Source organism: Urocitellus parryii, chromosome 9 (assembly GCF_045843805.1).
Source record: "Urocitellus parryii isolate mUroPar1 chromosome 9, mUroPar1.hap1, whole genome shotgun sequence".
NCBI lineage: Eukaryota > Metazoa > Chordata > Mammalia > Rodentia > Sciuridae > Urocitellus > Urocitellus parryii.
This window is the reverse complement of record NC_135539.1, coordinates 116,984,395-117,005,341: the sequence shown is the minus strand read 5'-3', so window position 1 is coordinate 117,005,341 and position 20,947 is coordinate 116,984,395. Positions and strand designations below refer to the sequence as shown.

General features: G+C 32.8%; 1 protein-coding gene across 4 annotated transcripts in view; it reads left to right on the top strand.

Moving 5' to 3' along the window:
* Positions 1-20,947, top strand: part of Camsap2 (calmodulin regulated spectrin associated protein family member 2) — an 86,065-nt gene that overhangs the window by 34,302 nt on the left and 30,816 nt on the right. For all 4 annotated transcript variants that reach the window (XM_026397168.2, XM_026397167.2, XM_026397171.2 and 1 more), the window contains exons 3-4: positions 11,124-11,285; positions 16,665-16,748. In XM_026397168.2, coding sequence (XP_026252953.1) covers positions 11,124-11,285; positions 16,665-16,748 — 246 coding nt within the window. The remainder of the gene's footprint in view (positions 1-11,123; positions 11,286-16,664; positions 16,749-20,947) is intronic.

Below are 20,947 nucleotides of genomic sequence, written 5' to 3'. Positions count from 1 at the left end.
GGTTTTAGAGTCAAAAGAGACCCTAACAATCATCTGGTCTTGTTTCTTGAAATTCTTTTGACTGTGACCTGTTAAGAATACATTTTATTGCAAAATCCACACCTGGTTTATCTAGTCACAGATTATAGAAACAAAAGTACTTATTATTGTAATTTGATTTTTTTTCTATTCTATTTGGGAAAAAATATGACTTGTCACCAACTAAGTTGACTTTTTTTACATTACCCACAAGGATTATAAACCCATGTTTTAAAAATAAATTGTTTTATTTTTTAGAGGAGAGTGGTAAAATGACATTGTTAGTTCTAGAAACTTAACTATACCTATGTTTTTCTTTTTAAAAATGTATTTTCATATACAAATCACTTCATTTAAAAAGTACTATGGGACTAGAGTTTGTGAACTTGCTTCCTTAAGATTTTTCTAAGCTCTATGGTATACATCTGCTAGTTTGTTTTCTAAAATATCACTTTTATATTAATATCATTTCCCAGTTCAAAAACTTATTTGACTTGAATACAACATGTTTTCTGTTGCATATCCTTTTAAAAAATTTTTTAAAAATATTTATTTTTTAGTTGTTGTTAGACACAATACCTTTATTTTATTTATTTATTTTTATGTGGTACTGAGGATCAAACCCAGGGCCTCGCATGTGCTAAGTGAGTGCTCTATTGCTGAGCCACAATCCCAGCCCCCCCACAATTTTTTATTCTAATTTGTTATATATGACAGAATGCATTACAATTCATATTACACATTTAGAGCACAATTTTTCATAACTCTGGTTGTATAAAAAGTCTGTTCACACCATTTGTGTCTTCATACATGTAGAGATGTATGAAGTAATGTCCATCTCATTCTACCATCTTTTTTACCCCCCTTTTTGCCTCTCTTCCTTCCCTTCCCTTTGCCCTATCTAGAATTCGTCTAATCTTCCCATGTTCCCCCTCCCAACCTCACTATGAATCAGCCTCCTTATATCAGAGAAAACATTCAGCATTTGATTTTTGGGGATTGGCTAACTTCACTTAACATTATATTCTCATGGCATTTGCAGGTAAATGGATGGAGTTGCATATCCTTTTTAATTTGTCCCATTTTCAGAACTAGTGATTCTGAAATATGAGGGAGTCTGCTATACTTTATGAAATAGATGATTTAATTTTGAATAATGAAAGTTTTATATCCTTTTTATTTTTAATCTCATTTTCATAAGAGAACATTTAAAGTAGCAAAAACTAAGGTATTTACAAAGTAATCTGATATTATAGACCTGCCAGCTCTAATTTCTTTTTTCTCAAATATATCAGATGGGAGTGAAAGACTTAGTGTTGCTCCTCATTGTTAGTCTGCTGAATTGTTATCATTGTTATGCCAGCAATAATTTTTTATGATTACTGAAAATGAATTCATTATATGTTAACTAGAAATTCTGCAATGTATACATGTATTGAGATATTACAAGTTACCTCATTAATTGTTTTTTTGTTTGTTTGATCTGAGTACTGGGTATTGAACACAGGGGCACTTGACCACTGAGCCACATCCCCAGCCCTATTTTATGTTTATTTAGGGATAGTATCTCACTGAATTGCTTAGAGCCTTGCCATAACTGAGCCTGGCTTGCGATTCTCCTGCCTCAACCTCCAGAGCCGCTGGGGTTACAGGCATGCACCACTGTGCCTGGCTGCACTTTTAATTTTTTAAGAGAGAAAAAAGATAACTGTACTTTCAGTGTGGGTTTCTAATTAAATAGATGGTAGGGTAATTTATCTCTAGTTTTGGGATCTGTCTTGTTCTGGATTAACAGTGTTTTTAAGTTTAGGTATCTGACTCCGTCTCACCCCCATGATACTGACCCATTTTTGTAGTTTAGCAGATTCTAACAGTTTAGCAAATTGTTTTTCATTAATGTCAGTAAGGCGATTTAATAAAATCAATGATCATTAAAATAAACTTTAAAAACTTCCATTTGTTTGCTTGCTTTGTATTCAGACACTTGCATTTCTGTAACTGGAAAAAAAAATCTTTGTTCAGATTCTTTCTGAATCTGTCTTGTGTGATTGAATAGACTGTTACAGTGAGCTTTATTATAAAGTGAGGTGTTACAAAGTTGTCCCAAGGGCCTCTCTTTTCAGGAAGTTCTTTTGATGTTCTATGAGAGTACTGATTATTGTTTTCCTAAGCTAAAAATGTTAGTTTGTGGTAAAAAAACAAGTAACAAAATAACTTTAGAGAGGGTGAGAACTATGAAAAAATAAAAATAGAATAATATGACTGATTGATCTGAAGGAATTATGTGTTTTTTGTTGGGAGTGGTTAAGGGGAGCCTTACACAGAACAATATATTTGAGCAGAGATCTGAAACATGATGAGGAGCCAGTTAGACAAAGATAACTGACAGAGGAAATAAATACAAAGCCACCAAATTGGTAGATATTTCAGAAAATAAATAAATGTGTGGATGATAAAGGTCTTGTTAAGGATTTCCTGGAGGGAAATATTTTAAGATATTTTAAGATAATCTCATATTTTTCATAGTTTTGAAATAAAAACAGAAATTTCTACTTTCATAAAAATTTAAATGATGTGGGTGACTGGGGATATTAGCTCAGTTGGTAGAGTGCTTGCCTTGCACGCAGATGACACAGGTTCAGAAATTCTTTGGATAGTTTGATGTTTTATCAAAACTAATATTTTCAGTCTTTATTTTATTAAATGGCATTATTATTGATAGATAATAGCATTATTTATTGAGTTATTAATGTCTACAATTAAAATGTAGGTTTAAAAATGTCAACAGTTAATTATTCATTACAAATTAGTGTTTTAAAAGACTTGTATATAAAGTGGCCTACCGAGGCTGGGGTTGTGGTTCAGTGGTAGAGCACTCGCCTAGCATGTATGAGGCACTGGGTTCAGTTCTCAGCACCACATAAAAAAATAAATAAGTAAAGATATTGTGTCCATCTACAGTTAAAAAATGATAATGAAAAAATAATAAATAAAGTGGCCTACCAAAATTATAGAGGTGATATTTCATGTAAGCAGTACTTGGCAGTTATTTTAAAAGTTGGTACTAGTAAGGTGTTACCAGCTGAGAGGGTTAAAAATTAGTCCTTTTTTTTTTTTTTAATCCCTTTACATATATCTTCACCTTAGCATTAACCAGAATGGAGATTTGATAGTTTTACTGTAGGTAGAAGCATTTCTTGAAAATTATGTCACCAGGTCAATTTTTGCTTAACTTGAGGGAATAAAAATCTAACTGCTCTGTGGCTAACAACATCCAGTATAGCACACTGGTTCATAGATTCAAATTCTTTTCAAGTAAGCATGTGTTTTCCTGCCAGCTCCTTAGTGAAGTAACTCCCACATTCTTTACTTTTTCTGATAGCTATGGGGTCTGGCCAGTGTCTGCAGAGGCTATGAGGTGATGGCCTGGGTAAAGTTTGGTTTCTTAGCTCCACCCCACTGAATGCTAATATGGGCAATGCTTACCAACAAGCAGTGATGTTGAAAAAGACATGTGTGACTAGTAGACATTTGGTAGGTTGACGGACAACTGTTTCTACTTCTTGTATGTTGTTTGAGTATCTGCCATGACTGTGTTAAACTCTTGTGAACCTCACTGCTGTTTTTCAACTGAAAATTGTCTGTGTAGTTTATAAAAACCTGGTATGGCTAGTTACCATGGGGAATATTATGACCTTCAGTGTTCTTTTTTTATACAGTGTTTGGGAAATGAAGCCTAACTGGGTGGTAGAGGCAAATTAGGGAACAGCAGTGATTATGTCATAAGCTTAGTGGTTCTGTTTCTTTTTCTTCTGATAAAGTTAGAGCTGTCAGGCACATTTTCCATACACACCCAGCTGAAAGAAATTTGCTGACAGACTACTTTCAGGCAATTTTTTGAATGTTAACTGGAGCTTTTACTGACGGTTATTTTTATATGATAAAATATACATCAATGTATTTTATGTTACTTGTTTTTGATTTTGAGATTTGAAGCACAGCTTTTGGCATAGGACCAAATATGCCTGGAAAACTTTCAAATCTGAAAAGCTGTAAAACACAAACATACTTGGGAGTACAACATATGTGACTGGTTAAAAAATGCTAGGAATGTCATATTGGTTTGCAAATGAAAGAACATAGTAATCATTTTACATTGTTGGCATAAAGTAGCAGCAATTATGTTGAGTGGTGGTGGATAAGTCTGGGCTGCCATATATAAACTATCATAAAAATAAAATTTTCCCAGGTCACTATGGGTAGGACATTTAGAAAATACATGTTCTACAATTAAACCTTGATTTGTTAGATATAATCATCTACTTTAGTGGGATTTTCATAAATCCCATGTTTTATGATTTTGATGGTCATTGGGTTTTTTTTTCCTGCGTATGTATCTTTGATGGCTCATTAGTAATTCCATCAATTCCCTAAAAGTATTAATTGATATAATGTTTGGGGAAAACATGAAAATAAATTATTATAATGAAGTGTAAGGTCTGTGATCAATTTTGAATTAGTTTTTGTGAATGGCATAATATGGTTTGTGTTTATGCTTTTTTGTTTTGTTTGTTTACATGTAGATGTTTAATTGTTTCAGCACCATTATTGAAAAACTGTCTTTGCTCTCATTCTATTGCCTTTACTCTTTTGTCAAATATCATTTGTTAAAGATATTTATGTGAGTCTATTTCTTGGCTCTACTCTGATCGATCTGTTGGTCCATTCTTTTGCCACTACTTCACTGCCTTGATTACGGACGTTTTATAATGAGTTTTGAAGTCAGGTGGCCAGTTCTCCCAAGTGTATTCTTCTCTTTGCCCATTGTGTTTGCAATTCTGAGTCTTTTGCCTTTCTGTATAAGCTTAGATATATTTGTCAATATTCACAAAACAATTTTTTGGAATTTGACTGGGGTTACATTTGAATATGTAGATCAAGTTGGAAAGAACTGAACTCTTTTGACAGTATTAAATCCATATCCGTGGGCATAGAATTTCTCCATTTACTCAATTCTTCTTTCATTTTGTTTATCAGAATGATAATGTAGTTTTTCTCACATACATCTTGTGCCTATTTTGTTAGATTTATACTGGTGTCTTTCAAATTTTCAGGAGTTCATTGGTAGTGTATAGGAATGTGATTGATTTGTGTGTTGACTCTTTATCTTGCAACCTTGCTATAATCACATTAATTCCAGGAGTTGTTGTTATTATTATTATTATTATTATTATTCATTATTTCAGATTTTCTACAGAGATGATCATATTTATGATAAAGACAGTTTTGTTTCTTCCTTCCTTTGTATACCTTTAATTTCCTTTTCCTTTCTTATTGCATTGGCTGGACTTCTATCTAGTATGATGTTGAAAAGGTGTGGTAAAAGGTGACCTCCTTACCTTATTCCTGATCTTACTGCAAAAGCTTCTAATTTTTCACTGTTAAATATGATCTTATTTGTAAGATTTTTGTAGATATGCTTTATCAAGTTGAGAAGGTTCCCCTCTATTCTTAGTTTTCTAAGAGTTTTTGTTATGAATGGGTATTGGATTTTGTCAAATGCTTTTTCTCTATATGCTGATATGATCATGTGGATTTTTTTTTTAGTCCATGTGATAGATTACATTAATTGATTTTCAAATACTGAGTTAATCTTATATATTGGGGAAAAATTCCACTTGGTCTTGGTGTATTGTTGAATTCGTTTTGCTAACTTTTTTGTTGTTGTTTGTTGAGGCTTTTTGCATCTATTTTTATAAGAGATAATGAGCTGTACATTTCTTTTCTATTAATGTCCTTCTCTGGTTTTGATATTAGGGTATTGCTAGCCTCATAGAATGAGTTAGAAAATATTCCCTCTGCTTTCAGCCTGTGAAAGAGATTGTAGAGAGAATTGGTACGATTTATTTCTTAAATGTTTGCTGGAATTCATCATTGAACCCATCTGGGCTTTAATACTTTGTTTGTAAGGTCCTACATCATGATGTACAGTTTCAGCTTATAGAGCTTTGGAAAAAGTAGTTTCTGTTCTTAGTTGGAGAGTTGTAGCTAGATATTAAATTAGAATAATTTAGGATCCAGGTAGATAATACAAAAGTTGAAAAAATGAACAGAACTATAGTTTAATAATTTTTCTTTTTAGAAAAATGGCATTTCATTTTGATTCTGACAAATTTTATAACCCCTAACCTAATTTTTTATACAAGTTATATTATTTTTAGGGCACGAATTGTTTTGTACTTATTGTTCCCTCATTTTACAGATAAGAGTATTGATGCACAGAGAAATTAGGAATTTGCCAAAGATCACATAGTATGTTATAGTCAGGATTGAACCTGGCATTTTGGTTGTATAGTCCTAACCATAGTAAACTATGTTGCCAGACCATAAGATTTACAAAGAGTAATAAAAAATAAGACCTGGAAAGAGTGATTATTTTAAGATCTTGAACTTGAATATTACATAAATACTTGGAACTTGTTTCTTAGGTACAGGAAGGAAGTCACTGAAGGCTTTTGACTGTAGAGCAATATGATTGGAAATGTGCTATAGAAAGGTTAATCTCTTGAGAATGTGAGGCACTCTTAAAGGCAATGGTGCCTATTAGTATGCTATTCTTGGGCTTCTCAAAAGGGATTTAATGACTCAGTCTCTGAAGTTTGAGGCCAGGGAATTTGTGATTTTTTTTTTTTTTTATGATCAGCCATATTTAGAACCCCTGCTTTAAAACTATGTACTGTTTACTATATTCATTCAGCTACTACTTTGTGATTGTTGTATGTGTCTATCCACAATAGCCATATTTAACATTCTTAACTTGCCTTCTGAGGTTAAATGTAGTCTGGATAAAGTTGATGGATCTGATTAGTAAATAGTAATATCTTCCATTAATTTGAGCTTTGCATTTCAATAGAAGTTTGGGCTGTACTATTTCTTGTGTACATTAAGTTTGCAAGATAGCTTAATATTTCCATTTACCATTGTCTTTAAAACAGTTCTCCATTGAATAATGTGATTATTAAATTCACTAAATGTTAATGACAAAATATAAACCAGATACTTATTATGCACATCTGAAGGGATTGAAGAGAACTCCCAACTGCTCCATTGTGTTTTTCCTAAAAATTTGGACTGACAGCACCTAACAGCTATCATTATGATGATACTTACATTCTAGTGCTCATACTTTTTCATTTGCCTGTATATTTTTTTCACATATTTAACCAGGGAAATCCAAATAAAATAACACTTTTTGTGGTCAGTTGTTTAAAGGATGTCATATTATTAAGATTTTCTATCTCATGAAAGAGGTATTTTGGATTTCTTCACCAGAGCTGTCACGTTCACCAACCACTTGGGTATAGCAGACCATTTGGTCCTGTGTTAACATCTGGAATAAAAGTGTCATAATCCTCCTATAGGTTAGTCTAAGAAATATTTGCTGATCAGTGAGTGTTCCTGACTTTATTTTTAAGGTTCATGCTTTTTGCTCCCTTATACTGACCTGCTTTGGTATGTGTTAAATTTTCTGTTCTCATACCAACTATAGAATAATATATCTCCTTTTTAACTTATTTATTTATTTTTATTTGAGCTTTACAGTTATATATAGTAGTTGGGTTCATCCCAACAAATTCATATATGCATGGAAATTGATTTTGGTTCATGATTCCCCCTTTCTCTCATTCTTTTACCTCCACTCTTCTCTCCCCTCTCCCATTCTCTTTCCTCTATTCTGCAAGACTTCTTTTCACTTTAATTTATATTTGATTGTTTTTTTATGTTATCTTATCCTTCCCTCTCCCTTCCTTTATTTTACTCTCATTTTTGCATCTAAGAAAAAACATTCCACCTTTGAGTTTCTGAGTTTGCTTATTTCACTTAGCATCATGTCCTCCAGTTCCAGCCATTTACCAGCAAATGCCATAATTTCATTTTTTAATGGCTGAATAGAACTCCATTTTGTGTGAGTGTGTGTGTGTGTGTTGTATGTATGTATCACAATTTTTTAATCCATTCATTTATTGACGGGTATTTGGGTTGATTCCATAATTTAGCTATTGTGAATTGTGCTGCTGTAAACACTGAGGTGGCTGTAGTGCTCTAGAATGCCAATTTTAGATCTTTTGGGAAAATACCAAGGAGTGGGGTAGCTAGATCATATGGTTATATTCTTAATTTTTTGAGGAATCTCCATACTGCTTTCTAGAGTAGTTGTACTGGTCTGCAGTCCCACCAACAATATACAAGTATACCTTTGTATATAAATCTTGCCAGTATTTATTGTTGTTTGTATTCTTGGTCATTGCCATTCTGACTGGAGTGAGATGAAATCTTAGTATAGTTTTAATTTGCATTTCCCTGATTGCTACTATATATAACTGTAAAGCTCAAATAAAAATAAATAAACAAGTTAAAAAAAAGAGATATATTATTCCACAGTTGGTATGAGAATAGAAAATTTAACACATACCAAACATTTTTTTTCATCTATTTGTTGGCCATTAGTGTTTTTTTCTTTTGAAAAAAAAGTTTCTATTTGGTTCTTTCGGCCATTTATCAATTGGGTTGTTTTTCTGAAGTTAAATGTTTTTAGTTCTTTATATATTCTGAATATTAATCTTCGATCAGAGGAGTAGCTAGCCAGGATTTTCTCCCATTCTGTAGGCTCTCTCTTCACACTCTTAATTGTTTCCTTTGCTGTGCAGAAGCTTTTTAGTTTAACGGCATTCTACTTACTGATCCTTCCTTCCTTCCTTCCTTCCTTCCTTCCTCCCTCCCTCCCTCCCTCCCTCCCTTCCTCCCTCCCTCCCTCCCTCCCTTCCTCCCTCCCTCCCTTCCTTCCTCCCTCCCTCCCTCCCTCCCATTATTCTTTCCCTTTTTCTTCAGTAACCCATCTTTGAACTGCTGCTTTTAGATGTTATGTTCTGCTCTGCCACCTGGTGGCCTGAAAATACACTATTGCTTCTGTTATTGCTGCTGTTGCCACCTACTGTGGTACAGATAGTGATGGTATAGGATGTTTCGATTAATTTTGCATGTGAGATGATATGGGTTCTGAATCCAGACTTCTAAGTTTGAATCCCATTTCCTCCTAGTTGTTTAACCTTTGAAGCTGGTTACACACTGTCCACATCGGTAAAATAGTGTTTATCTCTCAGGGTTATTTTGTATTCAATAAGTTTAATACAAATACTGAAAACTTAACATGCTGAAAACTTTATATAGTGAAAATAGTATATGACAGCAGTAAGATGCTGAACACAGTACATGGCATATAATACTCAGTGTTGGGTATTATTATTCTGATCTTAATACTTTGCTTTACTAAGAAAGTAAATGTGTATTATAGTCAATAGCTCCAAAATGATTTTGGCCTTGAGTTTTTTTAAATATTGATCTTTTCTAGATCCATCTCTTATACATAATTTTCAATTCAACACCATCTTGTATATTAAGTATTGAAAAACATAATAAAATGTGAGTGATCTTGGGGCTGGGGATGTGGCTCAAGCGGTAGCGCGCTCGCCTGGCATGCGTGCGGCCCGGGTTCGATCCTCAGCACCACATACAAAGAAAGATGTTGTGTCCGCCAAAAACTAAAAAATAAATATTAAAAAAATTCTCTCTCTCTCTCAAAACAAAAAAAAACCCAAAAAACAAAAAAACAGTTACTTACTTTGTAAGTAGGAATTACCATTGGTTTTATGATTGCAGGTATGAAGTTTTTTGCTTCAGACAAAGCATCTGCTTTCTCCTAAATATTCTATATTCTCAGGATGAAGTACACCTTTGTAAACATGGTATAAAGTTCAAGACATAAAGGAAAACATTGAGGTTGACAGATATTACCAAGAAAAACTAGGAAAAAAATATTTGCTACTTGAATGGCAGTGTTAATGTGCCTAGTATATGATGAATTCTTAAAAATCCATTAACAAAGATAAACATTCCAAAGGAACCAATAAGCAAAAAAATATGAGCATGCAGTTTTCCAAAGAAGAAATAACAAATGGTTGCTAACCACATAAAACGATGCTCAGTAATAATCAGAGAATTGCAAAAAAAAAAAAAAAAAAAAAAAGAGTGGAATCTTTTAACCTTTTATAAGAGACACAAATAAAAAAGTGAATAATATCTAATGTTGGCAAAAATGTGGAGAAACAGGCATACTGATAACATTCTTGGTGGTAAAGTTGGTATAACCTTTCTAGAGAGCTGATTAGCAGTTATCAAAACTTTAAATGTGGTTACCCTCGGACCCAGTAGCACTTTAACTACAATTATTCCTGAAAAAATAGCATTGTTTGTAATGTCAAAGATTGGAAACAATGGAAATGTTTAAGGTTTTGTAAAAATACATATCAAAGTGAAGATATTGCTGGGGGAGTTGAACTGGAAGAGGGGCACTATCTACTTTATTTACTTTTGTAGTGTCTGGAAAAAAATCAAGGAAAAAAGAAAAGCGAGAGGAAAAACTTGAAGTCCTGTTCTGGATGAATTAGACGATTAGGAAATTGGAGACAGGACAATCTATTAAAGGTTTTTTTTTCCTTGTTTAGGTGTGAGAAATATTTATAGTCTGAATTGGAAGTGTAGCAATCAGAATGAGAAGGAGATTTGAGAAACATTTTAGAAGTAGAGTCTGTACATTTCTCCTATGTGGATCTGAAAAATGAGAAAAGGTATCAAAGGTGACTCTACAATTGTTTTGTAAATGATGTATAAGGAAATGATGATCAGGATGGAAAAAATTAGTGAGACCCTGTCTCAAAAAATAAAAAAGACTGTCAATATAGCTCAATGGTAGAGGACCCTAGGGTTCAATCCCTAGTACTGGGGGAGGGAAGGAAGAGGAATAAAAGCATCTTTTGAATAGAAGATAATGAATATCTTAACGTAAATCCTCAGTAAGTATTTCTGTAGTAAATTAATTTGGTTCAGTTAACTTATCTTTAGCATGAATGATTTATGCTTTCTTTTTAAGGCCAGTTTTCTGTAGTCTTTAGTTTTACATGTCATTTGTTAGGACATATTGATAGTTTAAAATGTATAAACACATTTTTAGTATAATTTTTAAACTATTTGTTCTTTTGTATTTACAGAGTGCACATTTGGCCATGATAGATACCTTAATGATGGCTTATACTGTAGAAATGGTCAGTATAGAAAAAGTAATTGCATGTGCTCAACAGTATTCAGCATTTTTTCAAGCCACAGATCTACCCTATGATATTGAAGATGCTGTTATGTACTGGATAAATAAGGTAGGATTATATTTGTTTGAGTAACAATTAGTCTAATAACCAGAAAAAGTGAAATCTTAAATTATACATTCCCATTCCATTACTTTTTGTTTTAAATCAAAGTTTGAAAGCTGAAGATCTGCAGTTTACTTAAAAAAATTACAAAGCTAAAATGATAAAAATAGATGTTTTAATATTCAGCAGTGTCTATAACTGCATTTAATGATTAATCTAGTTCATAAGACATTATTACAAAATTCAGATAATTCAGGATGGAAAATATACACAGCGAGTATTCAGTAGGAATACTGGAATTAAATAACTTTCATACATGTCTGATTAGGGGGATAGGTTATCAAGTTGCACAGAATCATATTGATTGTGGATTCTTTTTCTTGGAATTTTTTATGGACCTGTAGTTGTGCATTGAAGATGTTTAAGTCATCAGTTTATCACTCCCTTTGTCACTTTAAATAGTTAATTCCTCTTGATCTACTTTTTAATTACAACTATCACCATAGAAAAATTTAAGCCTGATTTGTGGACAAACACTGAACAGATTTAAAAATAAGTTTTATATTCTGGTGTCCTTCCCTGAATGTTTGTTTATATGTGGTTTGTCATAAGAAGCTTAATTTTAAAATGATCATATCTATCATCATTATCCATAATATCTGTACCAATATAGAAGACCCACTTAATATTCTGCTCCTGAAATTCTCTTATTTATTCATCTTCAGTGATATTTTTCTCCATTCCTCAGCTTTAGAGAAAGAATGCTTTCTCTAATCCTCAGACTTTTTGGAACCTTTTCCCTGTTACTGTCAATTTATCTACTGCTGTCAGCTTAGCTTCCTTACTTACATCATCCATTTTTGAGACCAGAGATGGGAAGCCACTCAATGGGAATTATCTCTTCTACAACCAAGTCTCTAAACCTTTCTGCATCAGTATTCATTATTTCCCTTTTCCCACCTCTACTGTTAGATTAGAGAAAGTTTCCCTCTTTCTGTCAAAGGGACTTCCTACTACTTGTTGCTTTAAAACTCCCCTTCTTCCCTTTGCCAGGATCATTGTTTCTCTTCAGGTCTCCCAGTTTAATGTGCATAAGAATCACCTGTGCACTTGTAAAAATACAGGCTCTGATTCAGTAGGACTGGGGTGGAGCTGGAGAGTCTAGGTTTCTAAGATGCTCTAGGTGACAACTAAAGTTGCTTTTCCACAGACCACCCTGTTATTCCTTTACTCTTCTATTTCATCTCATTCTCACTTCCTTGAATCATTCTTCCGTGACAATAATCTTGCTCTCGTTTCCCATTCTACTAAACAAAACTCCCCTATCCAGATACAACCCTCATTTCTTCCAAGATAGGACCTCTTAAGAGTTACTTATTCATTCATTAACCTCCTTTTTTCTCTATTCCACCCCCGTTGTTATCCTAAATTGTTCTTACATTGATCAACTGAGTTTTCCATGCTGACAAATCCAACAGATAACTCTCTGTCCTTAACTTAAACATAAGCCACCCTTTTGAAGTTCTGGTGGAAAACCCAAGGTGTATACTAGGGCCTCCTCAGCTTGGGGAGAATTGAACACTAAACCATTTTCCCAGCAGTGGCTCCTTCTTCTACCCAGCAGTTTTTTGTTTTTTTTTTCTCCCTGAGCTCCTTGGAGTCTTTCCTATATGTGTATAGTCGCAGCCAAGGTTTTTAAGTTAGTTTATATGCCAGTTTTGGATCTCCTCATTAATAGTGTCATCTTTCCCCAGGATATTCTTACTTTCTATACAGCCACTCTGATAATACCAGTTTTTCTTCCTTTCTTGATTCTTTTTTCTTTCTTTTTTCTTTTTTTTTGTTTTGTTTTGTACCAGGGATCGAACCCAGGGGGATGGTTAACCACTGAGCCACATTCCCTGCCCTTTTTTGAGTGTTTTATTTTGAGTCAGGGCCTCGCCAAGTTGCTTAGGGCCTCAGTGACTTGCTGAGACTGGCTTTGAACTTGTGATTCTTCTGCCTCAGTCTCCCAAGTAACTGGGATTACAAGTGTATGCCACCATGTGTGGCTCTTTCTTGATTGTTGGTTTTTTTTTTTTGGTTACTGGAGATTGAACTCAGGGGCACTGGACTACTGAACCACATCCACAGCCCTATTTTGTATTTTATTTAGAGTCAAGGTCTCACTGAGTTGCTTAGCGCTTTGCTTTTGCTGAGGCTGGCTTTGAACTCAATATCCTCCTGCCTCAGCCTTCTGAGCCAGGCAAGCACCATCGCACCTGGCTCTTCCATGGTTCTTCAAGCCAACACGGCTACAGTTTTCTGATTGAGTTTCTGCTACTCTGTGCTGTTATGAATTGTTGAGAGGGCAGTGTAAATATGGATTTTATTCAGTGTTTCCCTTTTTTTCTAAAACTGAATTCTTTATTGTTTCTGTTTGCTTTTGGTTGTTTGCCAGTACCTCCAACAATTGCTTTATATCTCTTTTCCAGGGAAAGGCTACTGAGAGTGAACCTAGGGCTTTGCACATGCTAAGGATGTGCTGACCACTAATCTACCAAGCCCTGCTTTGTGTTTTCTGTTCAGACTTTATAATAATTGCTGTCTCTGAAGCAGGCATGGCTACTTTCCTCTTTCTCATCCCCTCACTTCATTCCAGCTGTATAGCCTTTGTAACCCCTGGACCATGATGCTTGCTGTTTATGGGCAGCTTATCTCCCAACCTTTCTGCACAGGTTGGTGCTGCTGCTCCATCACTTCTCAGCTTGGATAGCACCTTTTTCCTCACAACCCTATTAAAGTAGGCACCTGTCAACTCTTATTTTCTATTCTAACACTCTTTCTCTTCCTTACATAGCACTTTACAGAGTTACTAGTTACTTTGCCGAGTCATTTAATTTTTTAAAATCCATCTTTCTTACTTGAATATTTTACTTGAGGATAGATACTATGACCATTTTTTTTTCTTTTTAGTTCAAGGGCCTAGACTAGACAGTGTTTGGCAAAGAGATGTTATTTAATAAACATTAAGTAAAAGGTGATTTAAGCTTACAAAATTAAGCCAGACACTTGAGAACTTTAGAAATCTACACAAAGAAGGAAGTCAATTAAGAATGTTCACCATTTTATGCAGTTGTATCGACCCTATTCAGTTTTTCAATTAAGTTTAAAACCACTTGATTCAACCCAAATCTCAGTGTATATTTTTTCCTTGTTCTAGTCTACCAGCCCTTACTTCATTATTTATTCCCATTATGACTATACCCTTGCCTCTCAAATTTGGTATATCTCCTTCTGATCTTATTTTTGTCTCAGCCTAATTTAATCCCCCCACCCCCATAACTTGTCCACGAGTATAAAAGAAATTTGTTGTAGAAAACTAGGAGTATTTAGGGCTAAAATAATTATCAGCATAAGTGACTAAAATGAATTTAAACTTAAAAATAAAACAACAAAATCACAGAAGATTATGTTAAGTCATTAAATCATGCAAAGGGACACATAATTTGGAAGTTTATATTACTCAGTCCTACCTCTCTTTCAATCTCATAAGCCCTTTGAGTTCACTACATTCTAGTCATATTTTTCTTCATTCAGTTATTCAGACACACCAAGTATTTTTCCTACCACAGGGCCTTTGCTTGTGTTTCTTATTCTCTATATAGAATACTCTTTCTTCTAATGTTTTGTAGCTCACTAGCTTTTCCTCTTTAGGTCTTAACTCGAAGTTATCCTTTGAGGAGGCTTAGTCTGTTCTGGCTGCTCTAACAAAATACTTTAGATTGGGCAATTTACAAACTACAGAAATTAACTTCTTATAATTCTGGGAGTTGGGAAATCCAAGATCAAGATTCCAGGTAATTCAGTGTCCCATGAGGGCTTGCTCTCTTCAGAGGTAGTGGCTTCTTAAAAGGGACAGGATTCTTCCTTCAACCTCTTTTATAAAGGCTCTAATCCTGTTTATGAGGATAAGGCCTTATGACTTAATCTCTTCTCAGAAGGTTCCACTTTTTACTACTACCACACTAAGTGTTAATTTTCAGCATAAGAATTTGGTGGTGGACCTTCAAACCACAACAGAGGCCTTCTCTGATACAACCACCTTTTCTAAAATAGGTTTTCCTGCTTCTGTTATTTTCTGCTTACTTTTTGTTCATTTATAGCATTTATTACTCCTCCTCCCCCCCTCCCATATAACCACCATTTAGAATTATCTATTGTATGTGAAAATAGATAAATACATGAGTAGTAATGTTAATTTGTGACTGGTTTGCTTTTTGGACAGAATTGGATAAAAAAATCTAAAAATAATGAAGATAATCTACAAACTGACAGATTAATTATAACTACTTGTCAGTGAATTATAAAGCATTTCTCTTTTAACTTAAAATAATAATAATAATAATAATGATAATAATAATAATAAACCTTGTCAGGTTTTAGTCCTGTATTCTTCTTCTCCCCTCATTGGTTAATAGTCCAAAATGCTTAAAGATGCATGGGAGCTATAAAGCTGCCTTATACACATACATTATCAAAGCAGAAAATATTAGTGATTTTGGCACCATGTCAGACTGTTCCACCTAGATGATTGTTAAAGTTAATTAGAAAAATTTTCTAGTACAGAGCTGAGTTCAAAGAAAGAAAAGACAGTTCCCAGGAACCAGTAATAAAGTGGGGACTGAAAGTTTGGTAGCCAATGTCATTAATATTTTCTAGCATGCTGTTTTTAAAGTTTTATATATTGCTACCAAAGTGACCTTAAAAATCATTAATTGGAAATCCAGAATTATCTAAAGTCCCTTCAAGAAATAATTTATTCACTAGACATACTATGGCTTAATGTTTTAGGATTATGGGCTACTTTAGTAATTTGATGTGTTAAATGAGGCCTTCTCCCCAGAAAGTTCCTAAATGCAAAAGTTTGTGTTTTAACTTGGCTTTATGACTGCACTGAAACTTACCCATGACCCTATGAAGGACATGTTTGTAAAATCACAGCTTAAGAACTCGATTCATAATGTTTTCTATTGATAATAAAAACATTTAATTTTAATGATCATAATATAATATTCATTTCCTAGTTGTAAAACAGATTGTAAACTTTTTGTTTTAAAAATGTAAGCAACTTAAGCATTAAAATCAACATTTTCAATTACCTTTTCTTTCTAGTTTCTAGCATTAGTACTTGCTCAACAAAGTATTTGACAGATTAATTAATAAATTTCAGAATATCAAATAAAACCACCTGTAAGATTTTTTTTATGGTTATGAAAATGAAATTTTCTTCATTTGAATGGTACTCATATTTGACACTAGGAATCCGACCATAGGCATTGTAAGGTACATGTTATTTTATTGTTATGTTTGAATATAAACTCAAATTACTGTTTTTATATTAAGGTAAATGAACATTTGAAAGACATAATGGAACAAGAACAAAAACTGAAAGAACATCACACAGTTGAAACTCCTGGTGGTCAAAAGGTATAATTTCAATTAAAAAAGTGTTTTGTGTAATACTCTGTATTACGTCTTTGGTGTGTTTGTTGACATATGTGCTGTTTTAGGAATTATTAATAGTAACGTTATTAAGTATTTTTAGTACTGTTAAATATACCTTAGGAAGCCATGCCAGTAGATTCATGCAATGAAGTTTAATTGGATAGTGTCTGTGAAAAAATTGTTGATGACTAGTTCCTAAGTTTTGAGGTTCTTCTGGCAAAAATAACAAGAGAACAATTTTAAATGTATTAACCTTTATAATGATTTGCTGTAAGATTAACCTTCGAAACAATATTCCTGGAATTTCAAGTTGAACAATATGATTTTTTCTGTAAAGAATCAATCATTAGCATAGATTCATTATTTTAAAATTCTCAAATAAAATTCTAAAATTTTCTTGTTTGAAAACTGAATTGTTTTTTGTGCATAGCATTTTCAAGTATACTGTAATAAGTGTGCTTTAAACATGTATAATACTAGAACTGAGATATAAGAAATTGTAAATATTCAGAGGCCCTGTTTTCTATTTTAATTATTTAGGTCTTCTCATTACAGTCCTTTTATTCATTTTGAGCTTTTCTTATTGGTCATTGGTACCACCTAAAGAGAAAACAAAGGAAAGGAAACTTTTATCTGTTACCATATTCAATAGAAAAATTTAGTGGAGCACCACCTAAATTTTTAATATAATGCTTTGGGATCACAGTGATTTACCCCATCTAACTTACTTTACTGACTAGTTTCTGAAAATGTGCTCTCTGCCTTCTTCATGTTAACTTTGTTGAAGTCCTTTCCCCTAAAGGAGTTCTTCTTTTTTCCTCTAGATTACATATTTCATTTTCCTGCCTTTGTTCAACTTCTGTCCCTGTCTCTTTCTTCTCAAATCCCCAAGTCTTTAACCATTAGTTTCCCTCCCTTCTTTTTTTCATAAAGTAGGAATTCAAACCTTTGCCTTGGAGTTGTATAGAATTCTGCCCCTCACTTTTGTTCCTAGCTCTTAGGTATAAGGCTTAGGTGGTGTCATTCTAAATTTTAACACTAATGAAATTTTTCCGTAGAAATCTTATTTATTATATATAATAGTTAACTTCTAATCTATTATACATACATTAAAAACTAATGAGAATTTTATATGCTGACATAGGTAGGACCAAGTAAACATTACCTCTGTGGAAAAAAATGGCATTTGTATTTCAAACAACCAGATTGAATAACCTTTAAGAAAAACTATGCAATCTAGATACTACTCGTATTACATTGTTTTGACTTTTTCATAGCACTTAACCCCATGCAGTTGTACATATTAACCATATAATATACACATTAATATACTTGTTGAATAAGTGAGTGAGTAAACAAATAACAAGACTATTATTCATTTTTAAATATTTGGATTAGTACACATTTTTATGTTAGCACATACACAGCATTTAAACCTTCATATTTCAAATAAGTTTTACCTTTTTTTCCATTATTAAAATCTTTGTGTAAATAAGTGTTAATTTCACATAGTCCTACTGCATATACGGGTAATTATTATGAAGGAAAACAATGTCACAGAATAAACTAGAGAAAGAAATCTTGCTCTGTTACCTAACAGTGGAACTTTTTTGGAATTTGAACTACTTACTAATTAATGTCCCGTGGAATTAGTGTTCTTTGGAGCATACTTGGAAAGCATTGGTTTGTAACCTATAACTTTAGTACTTGATAGAATCCTGTTCCTAAGATTTTGTTCTGTGATTACACATCTATCCTTGTGTGGGCTTCTTTGATCAGGGCTAATGCATTTTCTTTTTTTATACTTATTTTTTATACCTTTTCTCTTGTGTAACAATTTTCTTGCTCTTATGGGAAAAATAATACCCCAATCTAGATAGAATATGTCCCTATTTAGTTCTCAACTCGTGTAGTATATAGTTAACTAAGGAATTTGGCTTTTTAAACATTTTTTTTGTATTCAGATATGTCACCAGGATTTTAATCTTTGCATAAGAGTGATGTATAACCATTTTTCCAATAGCTTTATAGATTGATAAGCTTGTGGATTGGAACATAAGACCATACAAAGACTTGAATTGTTATAGACATAACTTTTTAGGAACATTTATTTGGAAATAATTTTAGACTTATAAAAAGTTTCAAGAAGAATTAAAAAAAAAGACTAATGAACTCTTTTCCCATATTCATCAGTTTGTTTTATTGTTCTTTCTCCACACACATGTGTGCATATACATATTCACATATGTAAAGTTTTCTAGAACATTTGAAAGAAGCCTGCATGTATCATGCCCCTTTACTTATTAATAGTTCAATATATATTTCCTAAGAACAAAACTGTTTATTTACATCACCACCATATACTTGTTGAATAAGTGAGTGAGTAAACAAATAACAAGACTGTTATTCATTTTTAAATATTTGGATTTAATTTAGTGTCAACATAATACTTAAATGTAACTTACAGTTTATATTACCATTTCATCAGTGGTACTTCATAATATGTTGTTTCAATTACAAGATTCAGTCTGAGATTATTAATTTAGTATTTACTTATCACGTCTCCAGTGTTTTTTAGACTGAAACAGCTCCTCAGCTTTTCTTTTTCATTCATGGCCTTTACATTTTTGAAGAATACAGGTCATTTTAACAGAATACTCCTTGATTTGTATTTTTCTGATAATTCCTCATAATTAGATTAAGGATGGGCTTTCCAGTCTGAAGCACTATGTAAATTGTGTAATTCTTGCAGTATTGTATCCAGAAGCACATTATATTCATTTGCCTATATTAAATTATGTTAATTTTTTCTTTTTTATTTATTTCTTACATATATGACAATAGTGGAGTGCATTACATTCATAATTATTTAAATTATGTTAATTTTGATCAGTTAAAATATTATCTTGTTCCTTGACTACATGGTTATTTTTTTCCGTTTGTAAAAATGATTTTAGAGGAGATAATTTGATACTGTAAATACCCTGTTCCTCTTCAGAGTTACCCCCCTCATCTAGATTTAACATTCATTGATGATATCCACCTGAATAAGTTTTACCATAATGGTTACTAAATGGCAATATTCCAACTCCTTTATTTCTTTTCTATTTATTAGTCAATATTCTGTTATAAGCAAGAATTGACCTATCTGTTATTTTAACTAATGGATTCTTATTTTATTTAATGGGTCAAAATCAATTTCTATTTTTGTGGTTTTATTTTATAAATAAATTTACTTGGGGATAATTTTAGGTTCATAGGGAATTTTCAAAGATGATGTAGCTTTACCTATTTACCCGTAATGTTAACATCTTACATAATTGTGGCTCATTTGTCAATACTGAAAAAGTATCATTGGTACATTGTATTATCTGCACTATAGACTTTATTTAGATTCCACCAGTTTACTAATATCCTTTTTAAATATTGGTTACATGTTTTGTACAAAGTCCCATAATTTGGGTATGTCTGATATTTTTCACGATTAGATTGAAGTTACAGGTTTTTTTTTTTTTTAGAATATCACAAATATCAGTCATATTGAGAGTACATGATAGTTACATGATTTATTACTGGTGATGTTAATCTTGATCTATAAGGTAGTGTTTGTGAAGTTTCTCTATTATAAAGTTACCATTTTCCAGAGCTGGGGATATAGCTCAGTTGGCAAAGTGCTTGCCTAGCATGCACAAAGCCCTGGATTCAATCCCCAGCACCACAAAAAATAAAATTAAAAAGTTACCATTTTCCCTCTGATACTCTGTTCTTTGGAAATGAGTCACTAAATCTGTTCCAACTTGTGGGGAGAGAAGTTCATTCCCTGAATGGTGAATGAGATTAGTTTTATCTGAATATTCATTTGGATTTCTTCTTCAGGAAGATTTATGTTGATATGTTTATTTTCCTCTATTTATATATCTGTGTGGACTCATCTATATTTGTTTTATACTTTGAGTTATAATACAGTACTGCATTATTTATTTTGTCACCATTTCCATGTTTTGCCTTTAGGATATCTTTCAGGTTGGGTATGTCCTATCCTTTTGTTTTTTGAACTCTTCATTAGTTTTTGGCACTACAGGATATTCCATCTTGTTTTGCCTTGCCTCAGCCCTAGAATCGACTGTATTTCTTTCTTTCTTTCTTTTTTTTTTTTTTTTTTTTTTGATGCCTAAATTGTC